Raw genomic sequence first — 27,199 nt, 5'->3', positions numbered from 1 at the left:
GTGAGTGTTATATAATGGGGCTCAAGATGCTATACAGTGGGTTTTATATAATGGGGCTCAAGGTGCTGTACAGTGGGTTTTATATAATGGCGCTCTAGGTGCTATACAGTGGGTTTTATATAATGGGGCTCTAGGTGCTATACAGTGGGTTTTATATAATGGGGCTCTAGGTGCTATACAGTGCGTGTTATATAATAGGGCTCTAGGTGCTATACAGTGCATGTTATATAATGGGGCTCTAGGTGCTATACAGAGGGTTTTATATAATCGGGCTCAAGGTGCTATACAGTGGGTTTTATATAATGGCGCTCTAGGTGCTATACAGTGGGTTTTATATAATGGGGCTCTAGGTGCTATACAGTGGGTTTTATATAATGGGGCTTTACGTGCTATACAGTGGGTTTTATATAATGGGGCTCAAGGTGCTATACAGTGGGTTTTATATAATGGGGCTCAAGGTGCTATACAGTGGGTGTTATATAATGAGGCTCAAGGTGCTATACAGTGGGTGTTATATAATGGGGCTTAAGGTGCTATACAGTGGGTGTTACAGCACCAAATGATCTGTAACTTATACAAGCAGTGTTCCCTAACCCAAGGCTCTCCAGCTGGGAGTTGTAGTTCTGCAAAAGCCAGAAAGCCACAGGTTGAGGATCACTGCCCTATACAATGTGCAATGCTGTTTGGACATGATGGGAGTTGCAGTCTCGTAAAATCTGGAGAGCAACAGGTTGCATTTCCCTTATAATACATGACCATACATGAGTGTTTCCCCAACCAGTGCTATTCCAGCTGTTGCAAAACTTCAACTACCAGCATGCCCGGACAGCCGTTGGTTGTCCAGGCATGCTGGGAGTTGTAGTTTTGCAATTGCTGGAATCACTCTGGTTGTGAAACACTGCCCTACATACACATAACCATCAAAGAGACTGGGACCTACCTGTGTCTCCTGGTGCTGTCGGGACGCAAGTCCTAGTGGGGAGGATAATTCACGTGCAGGACAGGGAGCAGGGACGTCCTGACTCACCGCCGCCCTCTCCTGCTCCACGAAGTTAACTACAATCTGAAAAGAGAACATTTTATAATACATAAAATATAAAAAATATTTTATAATATAAAATTGTAAAATTCATATAAAAAGGAGCAGCACTCACCTGCTTGACATGGCGCTGGGGTGAGATACAGGAACACTGAGCGGCGGAGGAGGCGGCAGAGGCTGAGATACACGGAGGGGACGGCACATTATACTGCTCCAGCAGATCTCCAACATACTGACCATAGAGAGGAGAGTGGATTACTAACAGTGATCTACCGCACAATGCCTATACACATATATGGACAGGATACACCGCCTAGTAATGCACCCCATAGAACACACAGATGACTCCACTACCTGCTTTATAGATGGATCCAGGCAGAACGGTCTACATGAGGGCTGGATGTGAGGACACGGGGGCGGCAGTGACGGCTTCTCTGGACCCGGGTCACATTTCCTGAGATCTCTTTGTGCTTGGTCATCAGAATCCTGATAATAAGAGAAATGGTGTTATAAGTGGCGTCACACGAGGGATGGAGAAGAGGTTATCACAGTCTACACAATTCACATGACACCATCTCTGAGTCACAATAATGTACAGCGCAGCCTGGGGTCAGGATATATAGTAGTTATACACCCCCCAGCTCTATCTGTATACTGCTGTTAACTGTGTGGGATCAGGATATATAGTAGTTATAACAGCAGCCATATACAGATAGAACTGAAGGGGAGCTGTATATCTGTATACTGCGGCTGCTATCTCTATGGGATCAGGATATATAGTAGTTATACACCCCCAGCTCTATCTGTATACTGCTGTTAACTGTGTGGGATCAGGATATATAGTAGTTATAACAGCAGCCATATACAGATAGAACTGAAGGGGAGCTGTATATCTGTATACTGCTGCTGCTATCTCTATGGGATCAGGATATATAGTAGTTATACTCCCCCCCCCCCCCCCCCCCAGCTCTCTCTGTATACTGCTGCTACTATCTCTATGGGCTCAGGATATATAGTAGTTATAACAGCAGCCTTATACAGATAGAGCTGAAGGGGGGGTGTACAACTACTTTATATCCTGATCCCATAGAGATAGCAGCAGCAGTATACAGATATAGCTGTAGGGGAGGTGTATAACTACTATATATCCTGATCAAATAGAGATAACAGAAGCAGTATACAGATAGAGCTGAAGGGGAGGTGTACCTCTGTTGGATCATAGTTATACCCCTCCCCTCCAGCTTTATCTGTATACTGCTGCTGCTATCTCTATGGGACCAAAATATATATAGTTATAAAACTTCCCCTCCAGTTCTATCTGTATACTGCTGCTGTTATCTCTATGGGATTAGTCTTTGGCTGTCCGTGCATGCCAGAAGTTGTAGTTTTTAAACAGCTGGAGGCGCCCTGGTTGGGTAGCACTGCCTTAGACTGACACATTGATGCAAACCCTCAATGCTGCAGATTTTACCCGCAGCAGATGACAGTAACAGTCAGTACCTGAGCGTCCACACCAGATCCATGTTCTGACTCTTGGTCTTCATGGGCCGGTTGGACTATGTCGGGGGGCGGAGGAGTAGAGTCGTCTTGTCTTCTGGTCACATGGCTCTGAGGGCTGCAGGTTTCAGACTCCATCGGCTCCTGTATGGACTTTGGGGTTTGCTGGTCCAGATCACATGACCTGGATGCTGGTGATGTACAGATCTGCTCCCCTGGACTGGTTGGGACCTCCTCGGTGCTGGGAGAACTCTCCATCTCTTCTGGTGACCCCTGCACCTCGCTGACCTCCATACATGTGTCGGGCTCCTCAGTCTGTGTGCCGGTGTGGACGGCTTCCTGATGTGACGTCTGGCAGGGGGACGAGGGACGGGGAACAGCTCTGTCTGGCTGCATCGGGGAATCGCTCTTGGATCTTCCATCTTTTTCTTCGGTCTGGGTGCTAGAACTTAATGTGGTCGGAGATGATTCCTGAGATGACCGGGAACATAAGGGAGACTCCCGGGTGTGATCCAAGAGGATGAGAACAACCTGAGGAAAGACGGGAGAAGACCGGAGACTATATAACTTCTCAGAATAGACTCATGTTGCAAAATACATAACCCCTTTAAAAAAAGACGTATAGCGATCTATCTTACCTTCTTAGGTGATAAGATGCCTGATCGCAGGGGTCCCGCCGATGTGGACCCCTGCGATCTTGGCTGCGGCCCCCCCAGACATCTGGTGCCCCCCCAGACATCTGATGACTGGCGATGCAGGGCGGAAGCTTGTGACGTCACGACCGCGCCCCTTCAATGCAAGTCTATGGGAGGGGGCGTCACGCCCCCTCCCATAGACTTGCATTGAGGGGGCGTGGCCATGACATCACGAGCGGGGTGCTGCCGTGGCGTGACGAGACTCCTCTGCGGGATCACTGAGATTGGGATCACTTATCCCCAGATAAGACCAGACATCTTATCCCCTATCCTTTCGATAAGGGATAAGATGTCTAGGGGCGGAGTACCACTTTAAGGACGGCATTTCCCAACCAGTGTGTCCAGACAGCCAAAGGCCTGTGTGCCTCCTCCAGAGGATCCACACTGTCCCTAAACGGTAAATCAAGGCTTACCTGGCACGCTGGAAGTTGTAGTTTGGCAACAGCTGGAGGCACACTGGTTGGAAAAACACTGCTTTAGGATATACACCTGATAAGGCCGCGTTCACATTGTGTTTAGGTATCCGTTTCACCATTTTTGTTTCAGTCCACTTAAAGCAGTACTCCAGACAAATTTTTTATTTATCCTATATGCCCGGGCTGTCACCATTAAAATAATAACCTCTTCTTCATGGTGCCCAGGCCGTTACATTGCCACTTAGCCTATCACCAGCTGAGGTGGGACATCGCTGCAACCGGCGATAAGTTGGCCCGCAGTGCGGCATGTTGGGCCCCAAAACCAGGAAGAAGAGCGCACTGGAGGACGGGAGACTGATATCAGCGGCAGAAGGTAAGTAAAAGTTAAAGGGGTACTTCGGTGGAAAACTTTTTTTTTTTTTTTTTTTTTTAAATCAACTGGGGCCAGAAAGTTATACAGATCAGTAAATGACGTTCTATTTAAAAATCTTAATCCTTCCAGTACTTAGCAGCTGCTGCATGCTCCACAGGAAGTTGTGTAGTTCTTTCCTGTCTGACCACAGGGCTCTCTGCTGACACCTCTGTCCATGTCAGGAACTGTCCAGAGCAGGAGAGGTTTGCTATGGGCAATTGTTCCTGCTCTGGACAGTTTCTGACATGGACAGAGGTGTCAGCAGAGAGCTCTGTGGTCAGACTGGAAAGAACTACACATACAGCAGCTGATAAGTACTGGAAGGATTAATACATTTTATACAGAAGTATTTACAAATCTGTTTGTCACCAGATTTAAAAAAAAAAACAAAAAAAATTCCACTGGAGTACCCCTTTAATTGTTTGAATGGTGGCAGCCGGGCATATAAGATAAATAAAAAACTAAAAAAAAAATGCCTGGAGCATAAAATGTGGTCATCCATGCTGAGTACACCAGTATGCAAAAAAACAAAACAATAAAATAAAAACAATAAGTATAAACGTGTTTTTTTTTCCCTTCTATTAAATAAATATATATAATCTTTATAATGTAAGCAAATAGGAAACGGATTAGACTGTATGTCATGCAGCAGTATTTGTTAAAGTTTTTACGTAAAAAAAAAAAAAAAAAAAAAAAAAAGAGAAACAAAAACGAGGCGTAAGCGTAACCTGTCATGTGACACGTCCCATCCTCTCCTCACTGACTTACCTGCTTGACCACCCTCTGAGAGCAGCAGCAGCATCCTCCTCCCGGGCAGCGGGGGGCGCTCTCTGTGGACACATCCTCCAGGGTAAGACTCTTTCCTTGGTCACTGAAGTTGAGAACGATCTGTGGAATTGTTACAAATTGTTACAAAATCTGGAAATATTTCGAATTAACATCATTTAGTGTCAATTTAATTGAGATTCCTTAAAGGGGTACTCCGCCCCTAGAAATCTTATTCCCTATCCAAAGGATAGGGGATAAGATGTTCTGCCGCTGGGACCCCCGCGATCTCTGTGCAGTACCCGGAGTGCTGGGTGCCGATGGTCGTGACATCATGCCACGCCCCCTCAATGCAAGTCTATGGGAGGGGGCGTGGCGGACGCCACGCCCCCTCCCACAGACTTGCATTGAGGGGGCGTGGTGTGACATCACGAGGGGGCGTGGTCGTGACATCACAAACCCTGCCGTCCGCTCCAATCATTCAGAGTTCAGCAAATTTACATTTAGGTTTAATTGCCGTAATGTTTCCATCCACAGACCTGTAGGAGGACTTTTTATTTATTTTTTTTTTTTTTTTGTGGGATCACTTGTACTTTGAAAAGCAAAAATGGAACTTTTTTTCAAGCGCCAGAACTCTCACCGTGGTTGGTTCACAAGGCTTGGAAACCAGATTGATGAAAAATGTAACCCCTTAAAGGGGTTCTCCCTTGTTTATACAGTTTTTTGTTATTATGTTTGTGTGTTATGTGTGTATAAGTATGTGTTTTTTTATGTGTGTTGTGATTATGTATATATGTATTTTCTTACCTTTTCTGAAGATCCGGAAGCTGGTCCCTTTTTCTTCCAGCGGTTGCTGTGTAACCTCGGCCTCCGCCATGTTGTGTTCGGTAAGTGGGATGTCGGGGGGGTTCTTGCTTCTGTCCTTCCTATCTTCTGACGTCCGAGGCAAATCTTTTCTTCCTGTTTCTTCCGTGGCTCAGCGACGAACCTGCGGCATTTCCGGCGCATGCGCAGGTATTTTTTTTTTTTTACCAATAAAGTTTTTTTGTCTAATTGACAAACTGTCTGCGCATGCGCGAGTACGCAAGTGCTACGCTGAAAGCGTAGCGTACGTTAGGTCTACGCTAATAGCGTAGCCTCCCGCAAGCGCAGACAGTTTGTCAATTAGGCAAAAAAATCTTTATTGGTAAAAAAAAAAAAAAACTAACTGCGCATGCGCCGGAAGAGGCCGCAGATTCGTCGCTGAGCCACGGAAGAAACAGGAAGAAAAGATTTGCCTCGGACGTCAGAAGATAGGAAGGACAGAAGCAAGAACATACCCCCCGACATCCCACTTACCGAACACAACATGGCGGAGGCCGAGGTTACACAGCAACCGCTGGAAGAAAAAGGGACCAGCTTCCGGATCTTCACAAAAGGTAAGAAAATACATATATACATAATCACAACACACATAAAAAAAAACACATACTTATACACACATAACACACAAACATAATAACAAAAAACTGTATAAACAAGGGAGAACCCCTTTAAAGACTCCGCCCATTTGGGCCTTATGGACTCTTAAGGACAATTTTATTTTTACGTTTTCGTTTTTTCCTCCTCCTTTTACTGTTTTGTACCATTCTGTATATTTTTTAATACCTCCCCACAAGGGCCCTGTGTAAGGAGGTTGTTATTAATTATATTTTTTTTGCAATTATTTTTATAATAAATTTTCTCATCTTTAAAGTGAAGCACCGTTCTATTTAATACTGGTATTTATTTATCATCATGTAGCATTTCATGGTATTAGTCTAGAGGCTTATGGTACCTTTTTTCTTCTTTATAGTTATTCAATTGGTACTTATTTGGGTGTAAGTACCTTCCATTTAGCCTCGACTAATTTATTTGTGAGCTGCACAAAACAACATTTTTTCACGTGTTCTATCTAACCTGGGAAGGTGGATTGCATGATAAACTACCGTATATACTCGAGTATAAGCCGAGTTTTTCAGCACGATTTTTCGTGCTGAAAACACCCCCCTCGGCTTATACTCGAGTGAACTCCCCCACCCGCAGTGGTCTTCAACCTGCGGACTTCCAGAGGTTTCAAAACTACATCTCCCAGCAAGCCCGGGCAGCCATCGGCTGTCCGGGCTTGCTGGGAGTTGTAGTTTTGAAACCTCCGGAGGTCCGCAGGTTGAAGACCACTGCGGCCTTCAACATCATCCAGCCCCCTCTCACCCCCTTTTGTTCTGTACAGTACTCACCTCCGCTCGGCGCTGGTCCGGTCCTGCAGGGCTGTCCGGTGAGGAGGTGGTCCGGTGGCATAGTGGTTCCGGGCTGCTATCTTCACCGGGAAGGCCCCTTCTAAGCGCTTCGGGCCCGGCCTCAGAATAGTCACGTTGCCGTGACAACGACGCAGAGGTGCGTCATTTGCGTCATTGTCAAGGCAACGCCTCTATTCCGGGCCGGAAGCGCGGAGAAGAGGCGCCCCCCGGTGAAGATAGCAGCCCGGACCACCTCCTCACCGGACCACCTCCTCTCCGGACAGCCCTGCAGGACCGGACCAGCGCCGAGCGGAGGTGAGTACTCAGAACTAAAGGGGGTGAGAGGGGGCTGGATGATGTTGAAGGCCGCAGTGGTCTTCAACCTGCGGACCTCCGGAGGTTTCAAAACTACAACTCCCAGCAAGCCCGGACAGCCGATGGCTGCCCGGGCTTGCTGGGAGTTGTAGTTTTGAAACCTCTGGAGGTCCGCATGTTGAAGGCCGCAGTGGTCTTCAACCTGCGGACCTCCGGAGGTTTCAAAACTACAACTCCCAGCAAGCCCGGACAGCCGATGGCTGCCCGGGCTTGCTGGGAGTTGTAGTTTTGAAACCTCTGGAGGTCCGCAAGTTGAAGACCACTGAGGGCGAATGATGAGAAGAGGATGATGAAGGGGGGGGGGGGGTGTGGGGATGATGAAGGGGGGTGGGGATGATGAAGGGGGGGGGGGGATGATTACAAGGGGATGATGAAGGGGGGATGTGTGGGATGATAAGGGGATGTGTGGGATGATGACAAGGGGATGATGAAGGGGGGATGTGTGGGATGATAAGGGGATGTGTGGGATGATGACAAGGGGATGATGAAGGGGGGATGTGTGGGATGATAAGGGGATGTGTGGGATGATGACAAGGGGATGATGAAGGGGGGATGTGTGGGATGATAAGGGGATGTGTGGGATGATGACAAGGGGATGATGAAGGGGGGATGTGTGGGATGATAAGGGGATGTGTGGGATGATGACAAGGGGATGATGAAGGGGGGATGTGTGGGATGATGACAAGGGGATGATGAGGATGTTAATGACGGGTCTGGATGATGACAGGGGGGGATGAGGTATTTCCCACCCTAGGCTTATACTCGAGTCAATAACTTTTCCTGGGATTTTGGGTTGAAATTAGGGGTCTCGGCTTATACTCGGGTCGGCTTATACTCGAGTATATACGGTATGTGGACAGTGGTAGAATTTATATTTGTATCAGGATAGCAAGCACGTACTTTAGTGTAAACACATATACTTTATACTTGATGCATAAATAGTAACTTCAACTGATCAAGCAACAGAGTGACCGTGCATAGACGTGTTCACTACACACGCACCTGTCCCGGACACCGCTCCGGTATTCGCTGCCACAGCAGCGTCTTATGCGCTTTTAACAGCCAATTCATCTGGGGGTCTCATATGTTTGCTTAGAATTCCACGAACCGTTACACCCAGGATTCTTGAGGGATGTACGGTGGATATGTGGACAGATTAAAGGGTAGCTCCCACCATCATTTTTTTTTTTCTGTCCCTGCCTATTGCCCTTCTATCCCTAACACCCTCCCTGCCTTTATTTATTTATTTATTTTACTATTTTAAAAATGCCATTTAGTATGCCTGGTAGTGTGCTCACCACGTCACTGATGCCTGCTGGGGGGGGGGGGGGCAACTTCCGCCCTTAGTTCTCCTAACAGGATGTCTCCAGCTGTTTCACCACTACAACTCCCAGCATGCCCTGACATCTACTGGCTGTCAGGGCATGCTGGGAGTTGTAGTGGGGAAACAACTGGAGGCACACCGTGATGGCCGCACATCCCGTTCCCCGCCGCGCAGCCTGCAACACCCCCCCCCCCCCCCGGTGCGCCGCTCAACTCCCTTTCCCCCTTAGTTCACCGACGAGGAAGGAGAGCGCCGGCCATACAGGGGATCCCTGAACGGAGAAGACACCGAGGAGGCAGGTAAGGTCCCTCCCGGTGTCCTGTAAGCACTAACCCGGCTATTCAGTCGGGCTGTTCGGGACCGCCGCAGTGAAATCGTGGCGGTCCTGAACAGCACGACTAAACAGCCGGGTTAGTGTCACTTTCCCTTCAGACGTGGCGGTCAGCTTTGATCGCCGCGTCTGAAGGGTTAATACAGGGCATCACCTCGATCGGTGATGTCCTGTATTAGCCATGGGTCCCGGCCGTTGATGGCCGCAGGGACCGCCGCGATAGGGGTGTATTCGCCGTATAAGACGCACCGACTTTTTCCCCCCAAAGAAGAAAAAGTGTGTCTTATACGGCGAAAAATACGGTATATTTTAAAAAGGCACCTCAGTCCTATATAGGGACCACTTCTTTTTCATGACCGTGTATAGACCAATCACGGCACATCTCTCTCTGGTCAGTGAATTGAATGCTTTATTCATATATGAACTCTCCCTACAGAAACTAAGTAAGTGCCATATAAAACGATTTACCTCTCATAGGGCCGATACACATTTAGCCTGTTTATAACTTTTAATTTCTGTCGCTAACCACATAAGTTTCGGCAGCTGAAGTTCCGGAGCATTCCTATCAGGCACACAGCCGCGTGATCTCCTAGTATCAGCACAAGGACGGAGCACCCAGAGCGTTAGGCCTGAGACACACAATGCCAGGCAGCAGCCGGAGTGTTGTAAAGCACATGGTCCTCCCTGCAGTGATGGATCACCGTGTACTGCGTGGTGATCAGATGAATGGATGGATGGAAAGGACATGATCAGGACCTTGTGGTGGGGGTTGGGCTGGGGTCAGGGCTTGGCCTAGTGCAGTGGTATCCAAAGTGTGGCCCTCCAGATGTTGCAAAACTACAACTCCCAGCATGCCCGGACAGCCAATGGCTGTCCGGGCATGCTGGGAGTTGTAGTTTTGCAACATCTGGAGGGCCACAGTTAGGACACCACTGGCCTAGTGTTTTCAGTGATCAGACAATCTGGAGCATTGTGTCTTCCATCTTTCTGGTAACAGTCATTGGGGGATGGAGAGACCCCCCAACACTATGTCCACTGCACACAGCTCGCTCCATTGAACTGAGGGGATGGAACTCAACAATATCCTACAGGAAGAACGGGAGCGCCAAGTACAGGTCAGACATTCTCCCCCAACATCAGGACACACATCCCTAAAGTCAACCCCAAAATCCTCCCCAGGAGACGGGAAAGACCTAGGGCCCGGCTGACTAATGTATTATCAATCTAAGAGCCAGGAAGGCGCAAATCACGTAATGTCATATGATCAGTCATTAGTGTCCCCTCATCTCTCCCGTGTCACAGTCATTAGGGTCCCCTCATCTCTCCCGTGTCACAGTCATTACTGTCCCCTCATCTCCTCATGTAAGAGTCATCACTGCCCCCTCATCTCCCCGTGTCAGACATCAGTGTCCCCTCATCTCCACGTGTCACAGTCATTAGTGTCCCCTCATCTCCCCGTGTCAGACATCAGTGTCCCCTCATCTCCACGTGTCACAGTCATTAGTGTCCCCTCATCTCCCCGTGTCAGACATCAGTGTCCCCTCATCTCCACGTGTCACAGTCATTAGTGTCCCCTCATCTCCCCGTGTCAGACATCAGTGTCCCCTCATCTCCACGTGTCACAGTCATTACTGTCCCCTCATCTCCTCATGTAAGAGTCATCACTGCCCCCTCATATCCCGGTGTCACAGTCATTAGTGCCCCTTCATCTCCCCGTGTCAGACATCAGTGTCCCCTCATCTCCACGTGTCACAGTCATTAGTGTCCCCTCATCTCCCCGTGTCACAGACATCAGTGTCCCCTCATCTCTCTGTGTAAGTCATTACTGTCCCCTCATCTCCCCGTGTCAGTTATTCGTGTCCCCTCATCTCTCCATGTCAGTCAGTGTCCCCTCATCTCCCCAGTGTCACAGCCATTAACGTCCCCTCATCTCCCCATATCACAGTCATTAGTGTCCCCTCATCTCTCCCATGTCACAGTAATTAGTGTCCCCTCATCTCTCCTGTGTCACAGTCATTAGTGTCCACTCATCTCTACCGTGTCACAGTCATTAGTGTCCCCTCATCTCTCCCGTGTCACAGTCATTAGTATCCCCTCATCTCTCCCGTGTTACAGTCATTAGTGTCCCCTCGTCTCTCCCGTGTCACAGTCATTAGTGTCCCCTCGTCTCTCCCGTGTCACAGTCATTAGTGTCCCCTCATCTCTACCGTGTCACAGTCATTAGTGTCCCATCATCTCCCGTGTCACAGTCATTAGTGTCCCCTCATCTCCCCCGTGTCACAGTCATTAGTGTCCCATCACCTCCCGTGTCACAGTCATTAGTGTCCCCTCATCTCTCCCGTGTCAGTCATTACTGTCCCCTCATCTCTCCGTGTCACAGTTATTAGTGTCCCCTCATCATCTCATGCGCATCAGTTATTAATGTCCTCTCACCTCCCCATGTATGTCACTTATTTTTCCTTACCTCCGCCTCTTTCCACACTGATCCCCTGTTCTACCCCCTGGTGTTCAGCATCTGATGTCTTAGATCAGCCCTTCAGTGTCACATGACTGCCGCAGCCAATCGGCAGCTGTACCGTGACGCTCCTGAGTGTGAAGAGTCACCGCTGAGGCCGCAGATTGGCTGCTGCAGTCACCTGGTGACTGCTGTTTCTGTAACATCGCAGGCAGAACAGGAACGGAGGCGGAGAAAACCATAAAGGGATGACCATTGTAAAGGACAAAATATGGGCACCAGCACAAAATTATTAGTTGCCGTAGCAACCAAGCCCTGACCTTACTTCATATTAACCCTCACAGTAGTATAATGGGACTTCCATTGATTGTGTATTGCCAAGCAGTGTGCCTTCGGCTATCCGGGCATGCTGGGAGTTGTAGTTTTTACAACAGCTTGAGGAATATGGATATATATATATATATATATATATCTCATCACACTTTAAAACATACTGATTGTGAGCCCCAATCGGGACAGGGGCCAATTTAATTTTACAGCGCTGCAGAATCCTTGTGCGCTATATATAAATTATTGCGATCATCATCTCCGGTTCCCTACCTGGCTGACGCCGGGCTGCGGGCTGACCACTGTGGCTCCTGAGGGGCAGTGTGACACCTGAGGTCTGGACTCTGTTCTGGATGATTTTTGGCAGCCTGGACCCTGCAAAGAAAAACAGAAAAACCTGAGAAATGTAACTAAAAATAAAAGAGAGAGAACTCCGTCTTTAGGTGGAGCAGACGGGGGACGACCAGGGCGTCAGTCATGTAACTTACTCTTATGGAGGAAAATACCGCCCTAATGCACCCATCATGCTGCACGTGTACAAAAAAAAATAATAATAATTCTTCCAACAACAGCGCCACCCCTTGTCCTCAGGATGTGTGCAGCATTGCAGCTCATTTTTTTTTCCCCTGCCCCTATCAGAAAATAAAAATTCCACAGAAAACTAGAATGTGACTACAAGTTTATAAAAAAATAAATGTAATCCGGACGCAGATTCAGCTTAAAAACATGAAGGTGTGAACACGGCCTTAAAGGAGTACTTTGCTTCTAGACATCTTATCCCCTACCCAAAGGATAGGGGATAAGGTGTCTGATCACAGGGGTCCGAGCTGCACACGGTGTTCGTTTACAGCGTTGGGTTCAGCACCGGAGGCTCGTGACGTCACGGCAACGCCCCCCGCAATGCAAGTCTATGGGAGGGGGCGTGGCGGCCGTCCCACCCCTCCCATAGACTTGCATTGAACGGGCGTGGCCGTAACGAGCAGGCTCCGCCCCGCATTTCCAGTCATACGGCACGGAGCGAAGTTTGCTCCGTGCATCGGATGTCTGGGGTGCGGCAGCCGAGATTGCGGGGGTCCCCAGCGGCAGGACCCCCTGCAATCAGACATCTTATCCCTTATCCTTTGGATAGGGGATAAGATGTCTAGGGGCGGAGTACCCCTTTAATGATGGAACAGATGGACGGACTTATGGCAGGGGCGGACTCCCATCAGAATTATGCATCAAAAACCGCATGTGTTACATGTGAATTTTGTTGCAAACTCCCAACCAGGGTGTCTCCAGCTGTTGCCAAATTACAACTCTCATCATGCCCAGGTTGGGAAAACACTGACCATAGGCTGGCCGGGCATGCTGGGGGGGGGGGGGATCATAATTTGGCAACAGCTGGAGGCACGCTGGTACGGAAAAACTGACCATAGGCTGTCTGGGCATGCTGGGGGTGTCATAATTTGGCAACAGCTGGAGGCACGCTGGTAGGGAAACACTGCCCTAGACACAGGCCCACATGTCTGACCTGTATGCATGGAGCAGCAATCAACGCATATGAAAAACACGCAGTAATTTCTCTGTGTGTGAACATCGCCTACCTGTGACGGCTCAGAAGTCTGGGGATCGGACCGAGCACATGTGCAAGAGGAACACGAAGACGCTGGGGGAGGAGTCCGGCGCTGGGGACAGTGTGCGGCTTGCGAGGAAGGGTTAACCTGGAAGAGAAGAATAACATGACATAAGGTGCGATATGATGGCGGCGCAGCGATGATGTATATAGAGGGGTGTGGGGGGGGGGGGGGTCAGAGCGGATACAAACAGGAACAAGTCTACAAGGGACACGAAGAAGAAAAAGATGGCTGCCCGCTGGTTGCTATGGAAACTATGCGGAGCTGCGAAGTAGAATGAAATCCTGTATGATTTATGAGACGCGGGACACAACCCCCATTATCCTCATCACAGGATATACAGTCAGAGTGGGCGGAGTCACCTGTGATACATTGTTTTTCGAGGAAAAGTTACATATTATACATTTAGATACGTTTATTATACATAGAGAGCGAGAAGTGCACGGGAAGGGGACGCAAACCGACCGCCATCGCCCTCCGCATAACGCAAGGGTCGTATAAAATCGCTTCAGCATCGCCTGCTCATAGTTTTCCAAACAGTTGTCCTCCAGCTGCTGCAAAACTACAACTCCCAGTATGCCGGGACTGACTTGAAAAAAGGCACTAGGAAACACACACACAGAATGCTGCAAAGAGAATACACTATAATCCGCACCATACTGCAAAAGTCAGCAGCCTATAAAGCAGTGTTTCCCAACCAGTGTGCCTCCAGCTGTTGAAAAAGCAACTCCCAGCATGCCTGGACTGACTTTAAAAAAAGGCACTAGGAAACACACACACAGAATGCTGCAAAGAGAATACACTATAATCCGCACCATACTGCAAAAGTCAGCAGCCTATAAAGCAGTGTTTCCCAACCAGTGTGCCTCCAGCTGTTGAAAAAGCAACTCCCAGAATGCCTGGACTGACTTTAAAAAAAGGCACTAGGAAACACACACACACAGAATGCTGCAAAGAGAATACACTATAATCCGCACCATACTGCAAAAGTCAGCAGCCTATAAAGCAGTGTTTCCCAACCAGTGTGCCTCCAGCTGTTGCAAAACTACAACTCTCAGCATCCCCAGACTGACTAGAAACAAGGCACTAGGAGACACAGATAGAATACTGGAAACCACCGCAGAGAGAATACACTATAATCCGCACCACGCTGAAAAAGTCAGCAATCTATAAAGCAGTGTTTCCCAACCAATCTGCCTCAAGTTTTTGCAAAACTACAACTCCCAGCATGCCCTGACAGCCCTTGGTCACTGTTTTGTAACTAGGGTACCTCTGGCTGTTGCAAAACTACAACTCCCAGCATGCCCCAATTGAATAGAAACAAGGCACTAGGAGAGACAGACAGAATGCTGGAAAGAACTGCAAAAAGAATACACTATAATCCGCACCACGCTGCAAAAGTCAGCAATCTATAAAACAGTTATCCAACCAATCGGCCTAAAATTTTTGCAAAACTACAACTCCCAGCATGCCCCAACTGACTAGAAACAAGGCACTAGGAGACACATACGGAATGCTGGAAACAACTGAAAAGTGAATACACTATAATCCGCACCACGCTGCAAAAGTCAGCAATCTATAAAACAGTTATCCAACCAATCGGCCTAAAATTTTAGCAAAACTACAACTCCCAGCATGCCCCAACTGACTAGAAACAAGGCACTAGTAGACACAGAATACTGGAAACAACCGCACAGAGAGTACACTATAATCCGCACCACGCTGCAAAAGTCAGCAATCTATAAAGCAGTGTTATCCAACCAATTGGCCTAAACTTTTTGCAAAACTACAACTCCCAGCATGCCCGGACAGCCAAAGGCTGTCCGGGCACGCTGAGAGTTGTAGTTTTGCAACATCAGGTAGGGCAATGTTTGGAGACCACTGACCAGTGTTTTCCTGCAGTTGCAAACTACAACTCCCAGCATGTCCGGACAACATCAACAGGAGGAGCTGAGGGGGGTTGGTAGGTCAGTCACAAGACGACAAAGAAAGGAGCCGCTGTTCTTCAAGTTTCAGCAGAGCGTAGAGCAGCTGCCAGAGCGTGGGCTGAACAGGGAGGAGAACGGGCGCAATCTAAGAAAGCGTCGCTGACAGGTGGGGACGTGATGGATGGGGGAGACGTCGCCTGTCAGGATGAACCGGAGATGAGGAATGGGGCCGACCGAGACAAGTGACAGTGATGAACGACGGAGTCAGGTGTCAGGAGCACTCGTCACATCCATCACCACCGTCATTACTGCGCCGAATAATAGAACCGCAAACCACAATGTGAGGAGAGGACAACAAAGGGCACTGTGCATCTATATATACCAGAATATAGGAGGCAGTATTATAGCAGTTATATTCTTGTATATAGGAGAAGTATTATAGTAGTTATATTCTTGTATATAGGAGGCAGTATTATAGTAGATATATTCTTGTATATAGGGCAGTATTATAGTAATTATATTCTTGTATATAGGAGCAGTATTATAGTAGTTATATTCTTGTATATAGGAGCAGTATTATAGTAGTTATATTCTTGTATATAGGAGCAGTATTATAGTAGTTATATTCTTGTATATAGGAGGCAGTATTATAGTAGTCATATTCTTGTATATAGGAGCAGTATTATAGTAGTTATATTCTTGTATATAGGAGCAGTATTATAGTAGTTATATTCATGTATATAGGAGCAGTATTATAGTAGTCATATTCATGTATATAGGGAGCAGTATTATAGTAGTTATATTCATGTATATAGGGAGCAGTATTATAGTAGTTATATTCTTGTATATAGGGGGCAGTATTATAGTAGTCATATTCATGTATATAGGAGCAGTATTATAGTAGTTATATTCTTGTATATAGGAGCAGTATTATAGTAGTTATATTCTTGTATATAGAAGCAGTATTATAGTAGTTATATTCTTGTATATAGGAGCAGTATTATAGTAGTTATATTCTTGTATATAGGAGCAGTATTATAGTAGTTATATTCTTGTATATAGGAGCAGTATTATAGTAGTTATATTCTTGTATATAGGAGCAGTATTATAGTAGTTATATTCTTGTATATAGGAGCAGTATTATAGTAGTTATATTCTTGTATATAGGAGCAGTATTATAGTAGTTATATTCTTGTATATAGGAGCAGTATTATAGTAGTTATATTCTTGTATATAGGGGCAGTATTATAGTAGTTATATTCTTGTATATAGGGGCAGTATTATAGTAGTTATATTCTTGTATATAGGAGGCAGTATTATAGTAGTTATATTCTTGTATATAGGAGCGGTATTATAGTAGTTATATTCTTGTATATAGGAGCAGTATTATAGTAGTTATATTCATGTATATAGTAGCAGTATTATAGTAGTTATATTCATGTATATAGGAGCAGTATTATAGTAGTTATATTCATGTATATAGGAGCAGTATTATAGTAGTTATATTCTTGTATATAGGAGCAGTATTATAGTAGTTATATTCTTGTATATAGGAGCAGTATTATAGTAGTTATATTCATGTATATAGGAGCAGTATTATAGTAGTTATATTCTTGTATATAGGAGCAGTATTATAGTAGTTATATTCTTGTATATAGGAGCAGTATTATAGTAGTTATATTCTTGTATATAGGAGCAGTATTATAGTAGTTATATTCTTGTATATAGGGGCAGTATTATAGTAGTTATATTCTTGTATATAGGAGCAGTATTATAGTAGTTATATTCTTGTATATAGGAGCAGTATTATAGTAGTTATATTCTTGTATATAGGAGCAGTATTATAGTAGTTATATTCATGTATATAGTAGCAGTATTATAGTAGTTATATTCATGTATATAGGAGCAGTATTATAGTAGTTATATTCATGTATATAGGAGCAGTATTATAGTAGTCATATTCATGTATATAGGGAGCAGTATTATAGTAGATATATTCTTGTATATAGGAGCAGTATTATAGTAGTTATATTCTTGTATATAGGGTCAGTATTATAGTAGTTATATTCTTGTATATAGGGAGCAGTATTATAGTAGTTATATTCTTGTTTACATCACAGACAATTGTATAGATAGGATATAACTGCAACAAAAATCTATCAAGTCAGTCAAATGAAAGTTGGAGAACTTTACACTAGAATGCTTAAAAGGGGTACTCCTTTGGAAAACACTTTTTTATTTTATTTATTTTTTTCAAATCAACTGGTGCCGGAAACAGATATGTAAATTACTTCTATTAAAAAAATGTAATCCTTCCAGTACTTATCTGCTGTATGCTCCACAGGAAGCTGTGTAGTTCTTTCTAGTCTCACCACAGTGCTCTCTGCTGATACCTCCAGAGCATTGTGACATCACGGCTCCGCCTCTCATGATGTCACTGCTCTGCTCCCTCAATACAAGTCTATGGACTTGCATTAAGGGGGCGGGCTGTGACGACATGAGAGGCGGAGACGAGAAGTCACAATGCTCCGGCCCCTGTATCGCCAATCATTACGCACACAGTGAGTTTGCTCTGTGCAGTAATGAAAGCGGGGTGCTGCAGCCGAGATCCCAGGGGTCCCCAGCGGCGGGACCCCCGCGATCCGACATCTTATCCCCTATCCTTTGGATATGGGATAAGATGTCCTGGGGTGGAGTACTCCTTTAAGGCCAAAATGGTCCTTAAGGGGTTAAACCACCTTCATTGTTATTTGTGTACACTGCACACATTGAAGTTAATGAACCTTTGTTTTGGTGATCGGTGGAGATTTATCAAAACCTGTACAGAGGAAGAGCGGTGCAGCTGCCCATAGCAACCAATCAGATCGCTTCTTTCATATTTAAAGAGGCCTGTAAAAAATAAAAGAAGCAATCTGATTGGTTGCTATGGGCAACTGGTCAACTTTACCTCTGCCTAGGTGTTGATAAATCTCCCCCAATATTGCGCCTGGTCATCCCTTACCTGGTCGCTGTTGTGGACGGTCGGCGCTGGGCTCAGTAATAGCGTTGGCTCCGCGCCCGGCCTCAGACTCACATTGCAGGTTTCATCATCTGGGTTTGTTTTGAACGCTCGCTCCTCAAAGTGCAGAGAACAAAGCTGGTACCTCCCAGAGCCGCCATGATCCAGATCCTTCAGGAGCTGAGAACATTCCTGGTCGGAGACCCCACACAGACGAGCCCACCTCTCCGCAGCCCCCCGCTCTGCTGGGAAGGGGTGGAAGGTGACCGAGCTGTCCGTCCCCCCAGGACCGCTCCTGCAGCCTCTCACCGAGCAGCGAGACATCATGGACCTGACAAGAAGAAGAGGCAGAGAAAGGGTTAATCAGTCACCGCCATATATCACAGCCACTGGACAGAGAGACAGGAAAATCAAATGACCAGCATATTAAGGGTGCATTCACACCACGTTTTTGCAATACAGTTCCCGTATACGTTTTCTATGTGAAAACCGCACAGAACCATATTGAAAACCATATGCCAAAAGATGTATCAGGTTGTGTCCGATTTTTCCCGTACCCAAAACCGTAGCCTACGACGGTTTTTGGTCTGGGTGAAAAACTGTATTAAACCGTATACGTTTTTTTTAACATGGGAGTCAATGGGAACCGTACAGAACCGTATGTGCGCACAGTTCCATCCGGTTTTCACCATACAGTTTTTACTGCACAGTTTTTGTTCTTGGGATTTCAATCAAACAAGTGAAACTATTTATAATGGAGTGAAAAGTTAAAAACTTATACGTTTTTTTCTTAAAAAATGGATGCAACCGGACATGATTTTTTTAACTGTATACGGTTTTTAACTGTATAAGGGTTAAAATTTGTTCACACGTTTTGATACAGTTTAGTCCGGTTTTGAGGAATCCGTTTTTCATCCAAAACCTGATACAGGAACTGTAATGCAAAAACGTGGTGTGAATGCCGCCTAATACAGAAAAAGGGGAAAAAACACTAAACACACATAAATAATACAGGAGGAGGGGGAAAATACTAATCTATATTAAAATGTACGCATGTATGTATGTATGTGTTTCCTTGAAGTTTGGTTGCGATCGGATGAGTGGACGTGTCACCGCTGATATAAGAGAAAAACCAAATTCGTCACATAAGCTGTCCAAAAGAAAATTTGTGCTGCCCATAGCAACCAATCAGAGCGCAGCTTTCATTTTACCACAGATGTATAAGAAATGGCAACCAATCGCAGCGCAGCTTTCATTTTACCTCAGCAGTATAAGAAATGGCAACCAATCGCAGCGCAGCTTTCATTTTACCTCAGCAGTATAAGAAATGGCAACCAATCGCAGCGCAGCTTTCATTTTACCTCAGCAGTATAAGAAATGGCAACCAATCGCAGCGCAGCTTTCATTTTACCTCAGCAGTATAAGAAATGGCAACCAATCACAGCGCAGCTTTCATTTGACCTCAGCAGTATAAGAAATGGCAACCAATCACAGCGCAGCTTTCATTTTACCTCAGCAGTATAAGAAATGGCAACCAATCGCAGCGCAGCTTTCATTTTACCTCAGCAGTATAAGAAATGGCAACCAATCACAGCGCAGCTTTCATTTTCCCATTACAGTCAATGGGATTTTTCTAACAGCCGTTTAAACCCGTTATAGCCCGTTATTAATAACGGCCGTTATTTTGTGACGGAAGATAAATAAATAGTGCATGCACTATTCCTCCCGTTACTATTTTCCATCACAAAATAACGGCCATTATTAATAACGGGCTATAACGGGTTAAAACGGTATATAAGGATATACTGGCTAATGTCTCAATTTTACATCAGTTTTGAGGGTTAGCCAATGTCATTGTTTACATTAACCACAGTAGTGAAACCATAATGTGATCCATGGGTGCAGGTCCTCCAATCCAACGTAGGTGCACAACTGCACTTGGGGTTGAGCACCTTGTATCACCTCAGATCACATCAATGTAATTGTAGTGTGAAAGAAGCCTAAGAAATGGCAGCACAACTTTCATTTTACCTCAACAGTATAAGTAATGGCAGCCAATGGCAGCGCAGCTTTTATTTTACCTCAACAGTATAAGTAATGGCAGCCAATCACAGTGCAGCTTTTATTTTACCTCAGCAGTGTGAGAAATGAAAGCTGAGCTGCGATTGGTTGACAGGGGAAGTCAGTGATGTGAGCCTATATAAAAATGGATGTACAGTGACCGCATGTTGAAATGATCGTATGTCGGGGCCATCGTAGGTCGGGGGGGACCTACGATGGCCCCGACATACGATCATTTCAACATGCGATGGTCTCTCAGAGGCAGCATCAACATACGATGCTTTTGTATGTCGGGGCCATCGCATAAACGGCTATCCGCCAGCGCAGACTGCTTCAGCTGCCACCGGATAGCCGTTTACGGTGCCCCATGTGGTCCGCTGACGATCCCTTACCTGTCCTCAGGGCTCCGGCGCATCCTCCTCGGGATCCCCTGCATCGTCGGCGCTCTCCACAGTCGTCATCACGTCGCTGCGCACGCCGTCTCCTCATCCAATAGGAGCAGCGTGCGTAGCGACGTGATGGCGGCGATGGAGAGCGAGGATGCCGGGGAAGCAGAAGCCTTGCCGGAGCGTCGGGGACACCGTGACAGCGATGGAAGGCGACATCCAGGGCAGCGGTGAAGGTCCGGAGCGGCGGGGACACGAGAGTACAACCTCCAATACCAGTGGTCTTCAACCTGCGGACCTCCAGATGTTGCCGTTGGCTGTCCGGGCATGCTGGGTGTTGTAGTTTTGCAACATCTGGAGGTCCGCAGGTTGTAGACCACTGTCCTATACTTTACATTGCACGGATCCCTCAACATACGATGGTTTCAACAAACGATGGTCCATTTGGAACGGATTACCATCGGATGTTGGGGGACCACCCGATTGTGATAACATTTTCAGGGAAACTATAGTATAGTCTGAGGATCGATTCTGTGAAATTTGAGGGGGGGTGACACCGGTCACGTAAGAGAACAACTACTGGACCAATTTTGATGAAATTTTGAGGCATAGGTGCTGTGCGAGTGAGACAGACGGTGTTTGGGTGAAGTCATAATATACTCAACACGGTCACTAAAAAATCATCAATTGGACGAAAAACAATCCAAAGCAACAAGAATGGGGGGGGGGGGAACGAGAATCTCGGCTTGACCAAAACCGTGACAGAGCATCAAAGCACAAGGGCAATCATTAACTACTGCAAGACTGAATTTGGAATATTCATGTTTTTCACATGGCCAGTTGTATGTTGGTTGCGAGTCGGCACACCAAGAAACGTATACATCTATACACCAAAAATATTGTGATCAGTTAGCATTACAATATAATAAAGAAAATGTACTTTACAGTTTATGTTAAAAGTGTGTGTTATTGGGCTGATCATGGGGCCCAAAGTGTCAGCAAAGTGAACAATTACCTCTATGAAGTATATCCTGTATTATACTCCAGAGCTGTACTCACTATTCTGCTGGTGAGATCACTGTGTACATACATTACATTACTTATCCTGTACTGATCCTGAGTTATATCCTGTATTATACTCCAGAGCTGTACTCACTATTCTGCTGGTGAGGTCACTGTGTATATACATTACATTACTTACCCTGTACTGATCCTGAGTTATATCCTGTATTATACTCCAGAGCTGTACTCACTATTCTGCTGGTGAGGTCACTGTGTACATACATTACATTACTTATCCTATACTGATCCTGAGTTATATCCTGTATTATACTCCAGAGCTGTACTCACTATTCTGCTGGTGAGGTCACTGTGTACATACATTATATTACTTATCCTGTACTGATCCTGAGTTATATCCTGTATTATACTCCAGAGCTGTACTCACTATTCTGCTGGGGAGGTCACTGTGTACATACATTACATTACTTATCCTGTACTGATCCTGAGTTATATCCTGTATTATACTCCAGAGCTGTACTCACTATTCTGCTGGTGGGGTCACTGTGTACATACATTACATTACTTATCCTGTACTCATCCTGAGTTATATCCTGTATTATACCCCAGAGCTGTACTCACTATTCTGCTGGTGAGGTCACTGTGTTCATACATTACTTATCCTCAGGATCAGACATATTACTGTATCTATCTGATCCTGCAGTCATTGTTATATGTTATGATACATTGTAGCAATAGATAACAATGGTTTTCAGGCTGTTTATATCCTATACATTCCATTCAATGTCGCAGTGTGCGGGGACATGATACGCAAATACAGCCGGATACGGTAGAATATTATTGTGTCATTGTGGTATTACATGCAGAATTGGTTTCCAATAAACCAATAAGTAAACCCCCACCCCCCACCCGCTCATTCAGAGGGGCCCATCAGTCTGCAGCAATGTCCCGGGATCTGCTGATCCTTCTCTGCTGGGAAGAACGTCATGCATTGTAAAGTAGGGCACTTGTCAGCTATGATAAATGCCCCATTTGTGAGCTCGCTGCTAAAGGATTGGGGGGTGCAGTGATATCTCGTCCACCGCTCCACCCCCCTCTGCCATAGAACGGACAGGAGCGTAAGTGACAGCGCAGGGGAAAAAAAAAAAAACACTACACGGCCGCGATCACATCAGGAAAAAAAATTGGCCAAGGACTGACAAAAAACAAACTAAAGAGAAATAATTTTTTTTTTTATGTAGAAAAATATTATAATATAAACCAAACTAAATTATATAAAAAACATATATACATTTATAAAAGCATAATACCAAAAGTATTAATACAATAAAATAACAAAAAATACTAAACTAAATCCATTAAAAAATACCAGTTTAAAAACATAAAAAGTTAATTGTCATTACAGTAAAAGACTGAAAAATTACATAAAAACCTAAAATTAAGAGTTGTAGCTAAAAAGTTCAGTAAAAATAAACAAAAAATAAATAAATGAAAAAATGTAATAAAATGTGATAAATATGAAAACATGTATGGAGTCGGCAAAACAAAAAAATAGAACAAAATAAATATGATAAAATTACAGATGTCATAAAAAATTTATCTAAGAATTTATTACAAAATGAACCAAACTTTATTGGCATAAAGTGACATGTGACGACGGATGAGGAGAGATGACAGCTGCGCTCTATATGTGGCCCCTCTGGCCCTTAGAGGTGATGACAAGTGTGGAGTCACCAGGTCAGAGGAGGAGGTATGGGAGTCACATATATAAGCTCAGTGATTGCAGTGATTATGGGGGCAGTGAATATATTATTATGGGGGCAGTGAATATATTATTATGGGGGCAGTGAATATATTATTATGGGGGCAGTGAATATATTATTATGGGGGCAGTGAATATATTATTATGGGGGCAGTGAATATATTATTATGGGGCAGTGAATATATTATTATGGGGCAGGATACAGGGGCAGTGAATATATTATTATGGGGCAGGATACAGGGGGCAGTGAATATATTATTATGGGGCAGTGAATATATTATTATGGGGCAGGATACAGGGGGCAGTGAATATATTATTATGGGGCAGGATACAGGGAGCAGTGAATATATTATTATGGGGCAGGATACAGGGAGCAGTGAATATATTATTATGGGGCAGTGAATATATTATTATGGAGCAGTGAGTATATTATTATGGGGGCAGTGAATATATTATTATGGGGGCAGTGAATATATTATTATGGGGGCAGTGAATATATTATTATGGGGCAGGATACAGGGAGCAGTGAATATATTATTATGGGGCAGTGAATATATTATTATGGGGGCAGTGAATATATTATTATGGGGGCAGTGAATATATTATTATGGGGGCAGTGAATATATTATTATGGGGGCAGTGAATATATTATTATGGAGCAGTGAATATATTATTATGGGGGCAGTGAATATATTATTATGGGGCAGTGAATATATTATTATGGGGGCAGTGAATATATTATTATGGGGGCAGTGAATATATTATTATGGGGGCAGTGAATATATTATTATGGGGGCAGTGAATATATTATTATGGGGGCAGTGAATATATTATTATGGGGGCAGTGAATATATTATTATGGGGGCAGTGAATATATTATTATGGGGGCATTGAATATATTATTATGGGGCGGTGAATACCGTATATTATTATGGGGGCATTGAATGTATTATTATGGGGCAGTGAATATATTATTATGGGGGCAGTGAATATATTATTATGGGGCAGTGAATATATTATTATGGGGGCATTGAATATATTATTATGGGGGCATTGAATATATTATTATGGGGGCATTGAATATATTATTATGGGGGCATTTAATATATTATTATGGGGGCATTTAATATATTATTATGGGGGCATTGAATATATTATTATGGGGCAGTGAATATATTATTATGGGAGCAGTGAATATATTATTATGGGGAAGTGAATATATTATTATAGGGCAGTGGATATATTATTATGGGGGCAGTGAATATATTATTAAGGGGCAGGATACAGGGGGCAGTGAATATATTATTATGGGGGCAGTGAATATATTATTATGGGGCAGGATACAGGGGGCAGTGAATATATTATTATGGGGCAGGATACAGAGGGCAGTGAATATATTATTATGGGGGCAGGATACAGGGGGCAGTGAATATATTATTATGGGGGCAGTGAATATATTATTATGGGGCAGGATACAGGGGGCAGTGAATATATTATTATGGGGCAGGATACAGAGGGCAGTGAATATATTATTATGGGGGCAGGATACAGGGAGCAGTGAATATATTATCATGGGGACAGTGAATATATTATTATGGGGGCAGTGAATATATTATTATGGGGGCAGTGAATATATTATTATGGGGGCAGTGAATATATTATTATGGGGGTAGTGAATATATTATTATGGGGGCAGTGAATATATTATTATGGGGCAGGATACAGGGGGCAGTGAATATATTATTATGGAGCAGGATACAGGGGGCAGTGAATATATTATTATGGGGCAGGATACAGGGGGCAGTGAATATATTATATTATTAAGGGGCAGGATACAGGGGCAGTGAATATATTATTATGGGGGCAGGATACAGGGGGCAGTGAATATATTATTATGGGGCAGGATACAGGGGGCAGTGAATATATTATTATGGGGCAGTGAATATATTATTATGGGGCAGTGAATATATTATTATGGGGGCAGTGAATATATTATTATGGGGGCAGTGAATATATTATTATGGGGGCAGGATACAGGGGCAGTGAATATATTATTATGGGGCAGTGAATATATTATTATGGGGGCAGTGAATATATTATTATGGGGGCAGTGAATATATTATTATGGGGCAGGATACAGGGGCAGTGAATATATTATTATGGGGCAGTGAATATATTATTATGGGGCAGGATACAGGGGGCAGTGAATATATTATTATGGGGGCAGGATACAGGGGCAGTGAATATATTATTATGGGGGCAGGATACAGGGGCAGTGAATATATTATTATGGGGCAGTGAATATATTATTATGGGGCAGGATACAGAGGGCAGTGAATATATTATTATGGGGGCAGGATACAGGGAGCAGTGAATATATTATTATGGGGGCAGGATACAGGGGGCATTGAATATATTATTATGGGGCAGGATACAGGGAGCAGTGAATATATTATTATGGGGCAGGATACAGGGAGCAGTGAATATATTATTATGGGGCAGGATACAGGGGGCATTGAATATATTATTATGGGGGCAGGATACAGGGGGCATTGAATATATTATTATGGGGCAGGATACAGGGAGCAGTGAATATATTATTATGGGGACAGGATACAGGGAGCAGTGAATATATTATTATGGGGCAGGATACAGGGGGCAGTGAATATATTATTATGGGGGCAGTGAATATATTATTATGGGGGCAGGATACAGGGAGCAGTGAATATATTATTATGGGGGCAGGATACAGGGGCAGTGAATATATTATTATGTGGCAGGATACAGGGAGCAGTGAATATATTATTATGGGGCAGGATACAGGGGGCAGTGAATATATTATTATGGGGGCAGTGAATATATTATTATGGGGGCAGGATACAGGGAGCAGTGAATATATTATTATGGGGGCAGGATACAGGGGCAGTGAATATATTATTATGTGGCAGGATACAGGGGGCAGTGAATATATTATTATGGGGGCAGGATACAGGGAGCAGTGAATATATTATTATGGGGCAGGATACAGGGGGCAGTGAATATATTATTATGGGGCAGGATACAGGGGGCAGTGAATATATTATTATGGGGCAGGATACAGGGGGCAGTGAATATATTATTATGGGGCAGGATACAGGGGCAGTGAATATATTATTATGGGGCAGGATACAGGGGGCAGTGAATATATTATTATGGGGCAGGATACAGGGGGCAGTGAATATATTATTATGGGGCAGGATACAGGGGGCAGTGAATATATTATTATGGGGCAGTGAATATATTATTATGGGGCAGGATACAGGGAGCAGTGAATTTATTATGGGGCAGGATACAGGGGGCAGTGAATATATTATTATGGGGCAGGATACAGTGGGCAGTGAATATATTATTATGGGGCAGGATACAGGGGCAGTGAATATATTATTATGGGGCAGGATACAGGGGCAGTGAATATATTATTATGGGGCAGGATACAGGGGGCAGTGAATATATTATTATGGGGCAGGATACAGGGAGCAGTGAATATATTATTATGGG

General features: G+C 44.7%; 1 protein-coding gene across 4 annotated transcripts in view; it reads right to left on the bottom strand.

Annotated features, from left to right (window-relative positions):
* Positions 1-27,199, bottom strand: part of LOC130272835 (uncharacterized) — a 92,241-nt gene that overhangs the window by 49,033 nt on the left and 16,009 nt on the right. For all 4 annotated transcript variants that reach the window (XM_056518775.1, XM_056518774.1, XM_056518773.1 and 1 more), the window contains exons 2-9: positions 18,437-18,764; positions 13,478-13,594; positions 12,165-12,266; positions 4,828-4,947; positions 2,540-3,067; positions 1,394-1,525; positions 1,155-1,271; positions 941-1,063 (exon numbers count right to left, since the gene is read on the bottom strand). In XM_056518775.1, the coding sequence (XP_056374750.1) occupies positions 941-1,063; positions 1,155-1,271; positions 1,394-1,525; positions 2,540-3,067; positions 4,828-4,947; positions 12,165-12,266; positions 13,478-13,594; positions 18,437-18,760 (1,563 nt within the window). In that variant the 5' untranslated portion in view covers positions 18,761-18,764. The remainder of the gene's footprint in view (positions 1-940; positions 1,064-1,154; positions 1,272-1,393; positions 1,526-2,539; positions 3,068-4,827; positions 4,948-12,164; positions 12,267-13,477; positions 13,595-18,436; positions 18,765-27,199) is intronic.

This window comes from Hyla sarda, chromosome 5 (genome assembly GCF_029499605.1).
Source record: "Hyla sarda isolate aHylSar1 chromosome 5, aHylSar1.hap1, whole genome shotgun sequence".
NCBI classification, from domain to species: Eukaryota; Metazoa; Chordata; class Amphibia; order Anura; family Hylidae; genus Hyla; species Hyla sarda.
The sequence above is the reverse complement of the archived record's forward strand: the minus strand, read 5'-3'. Positions and strand labels throughout refer to the sequence as shown.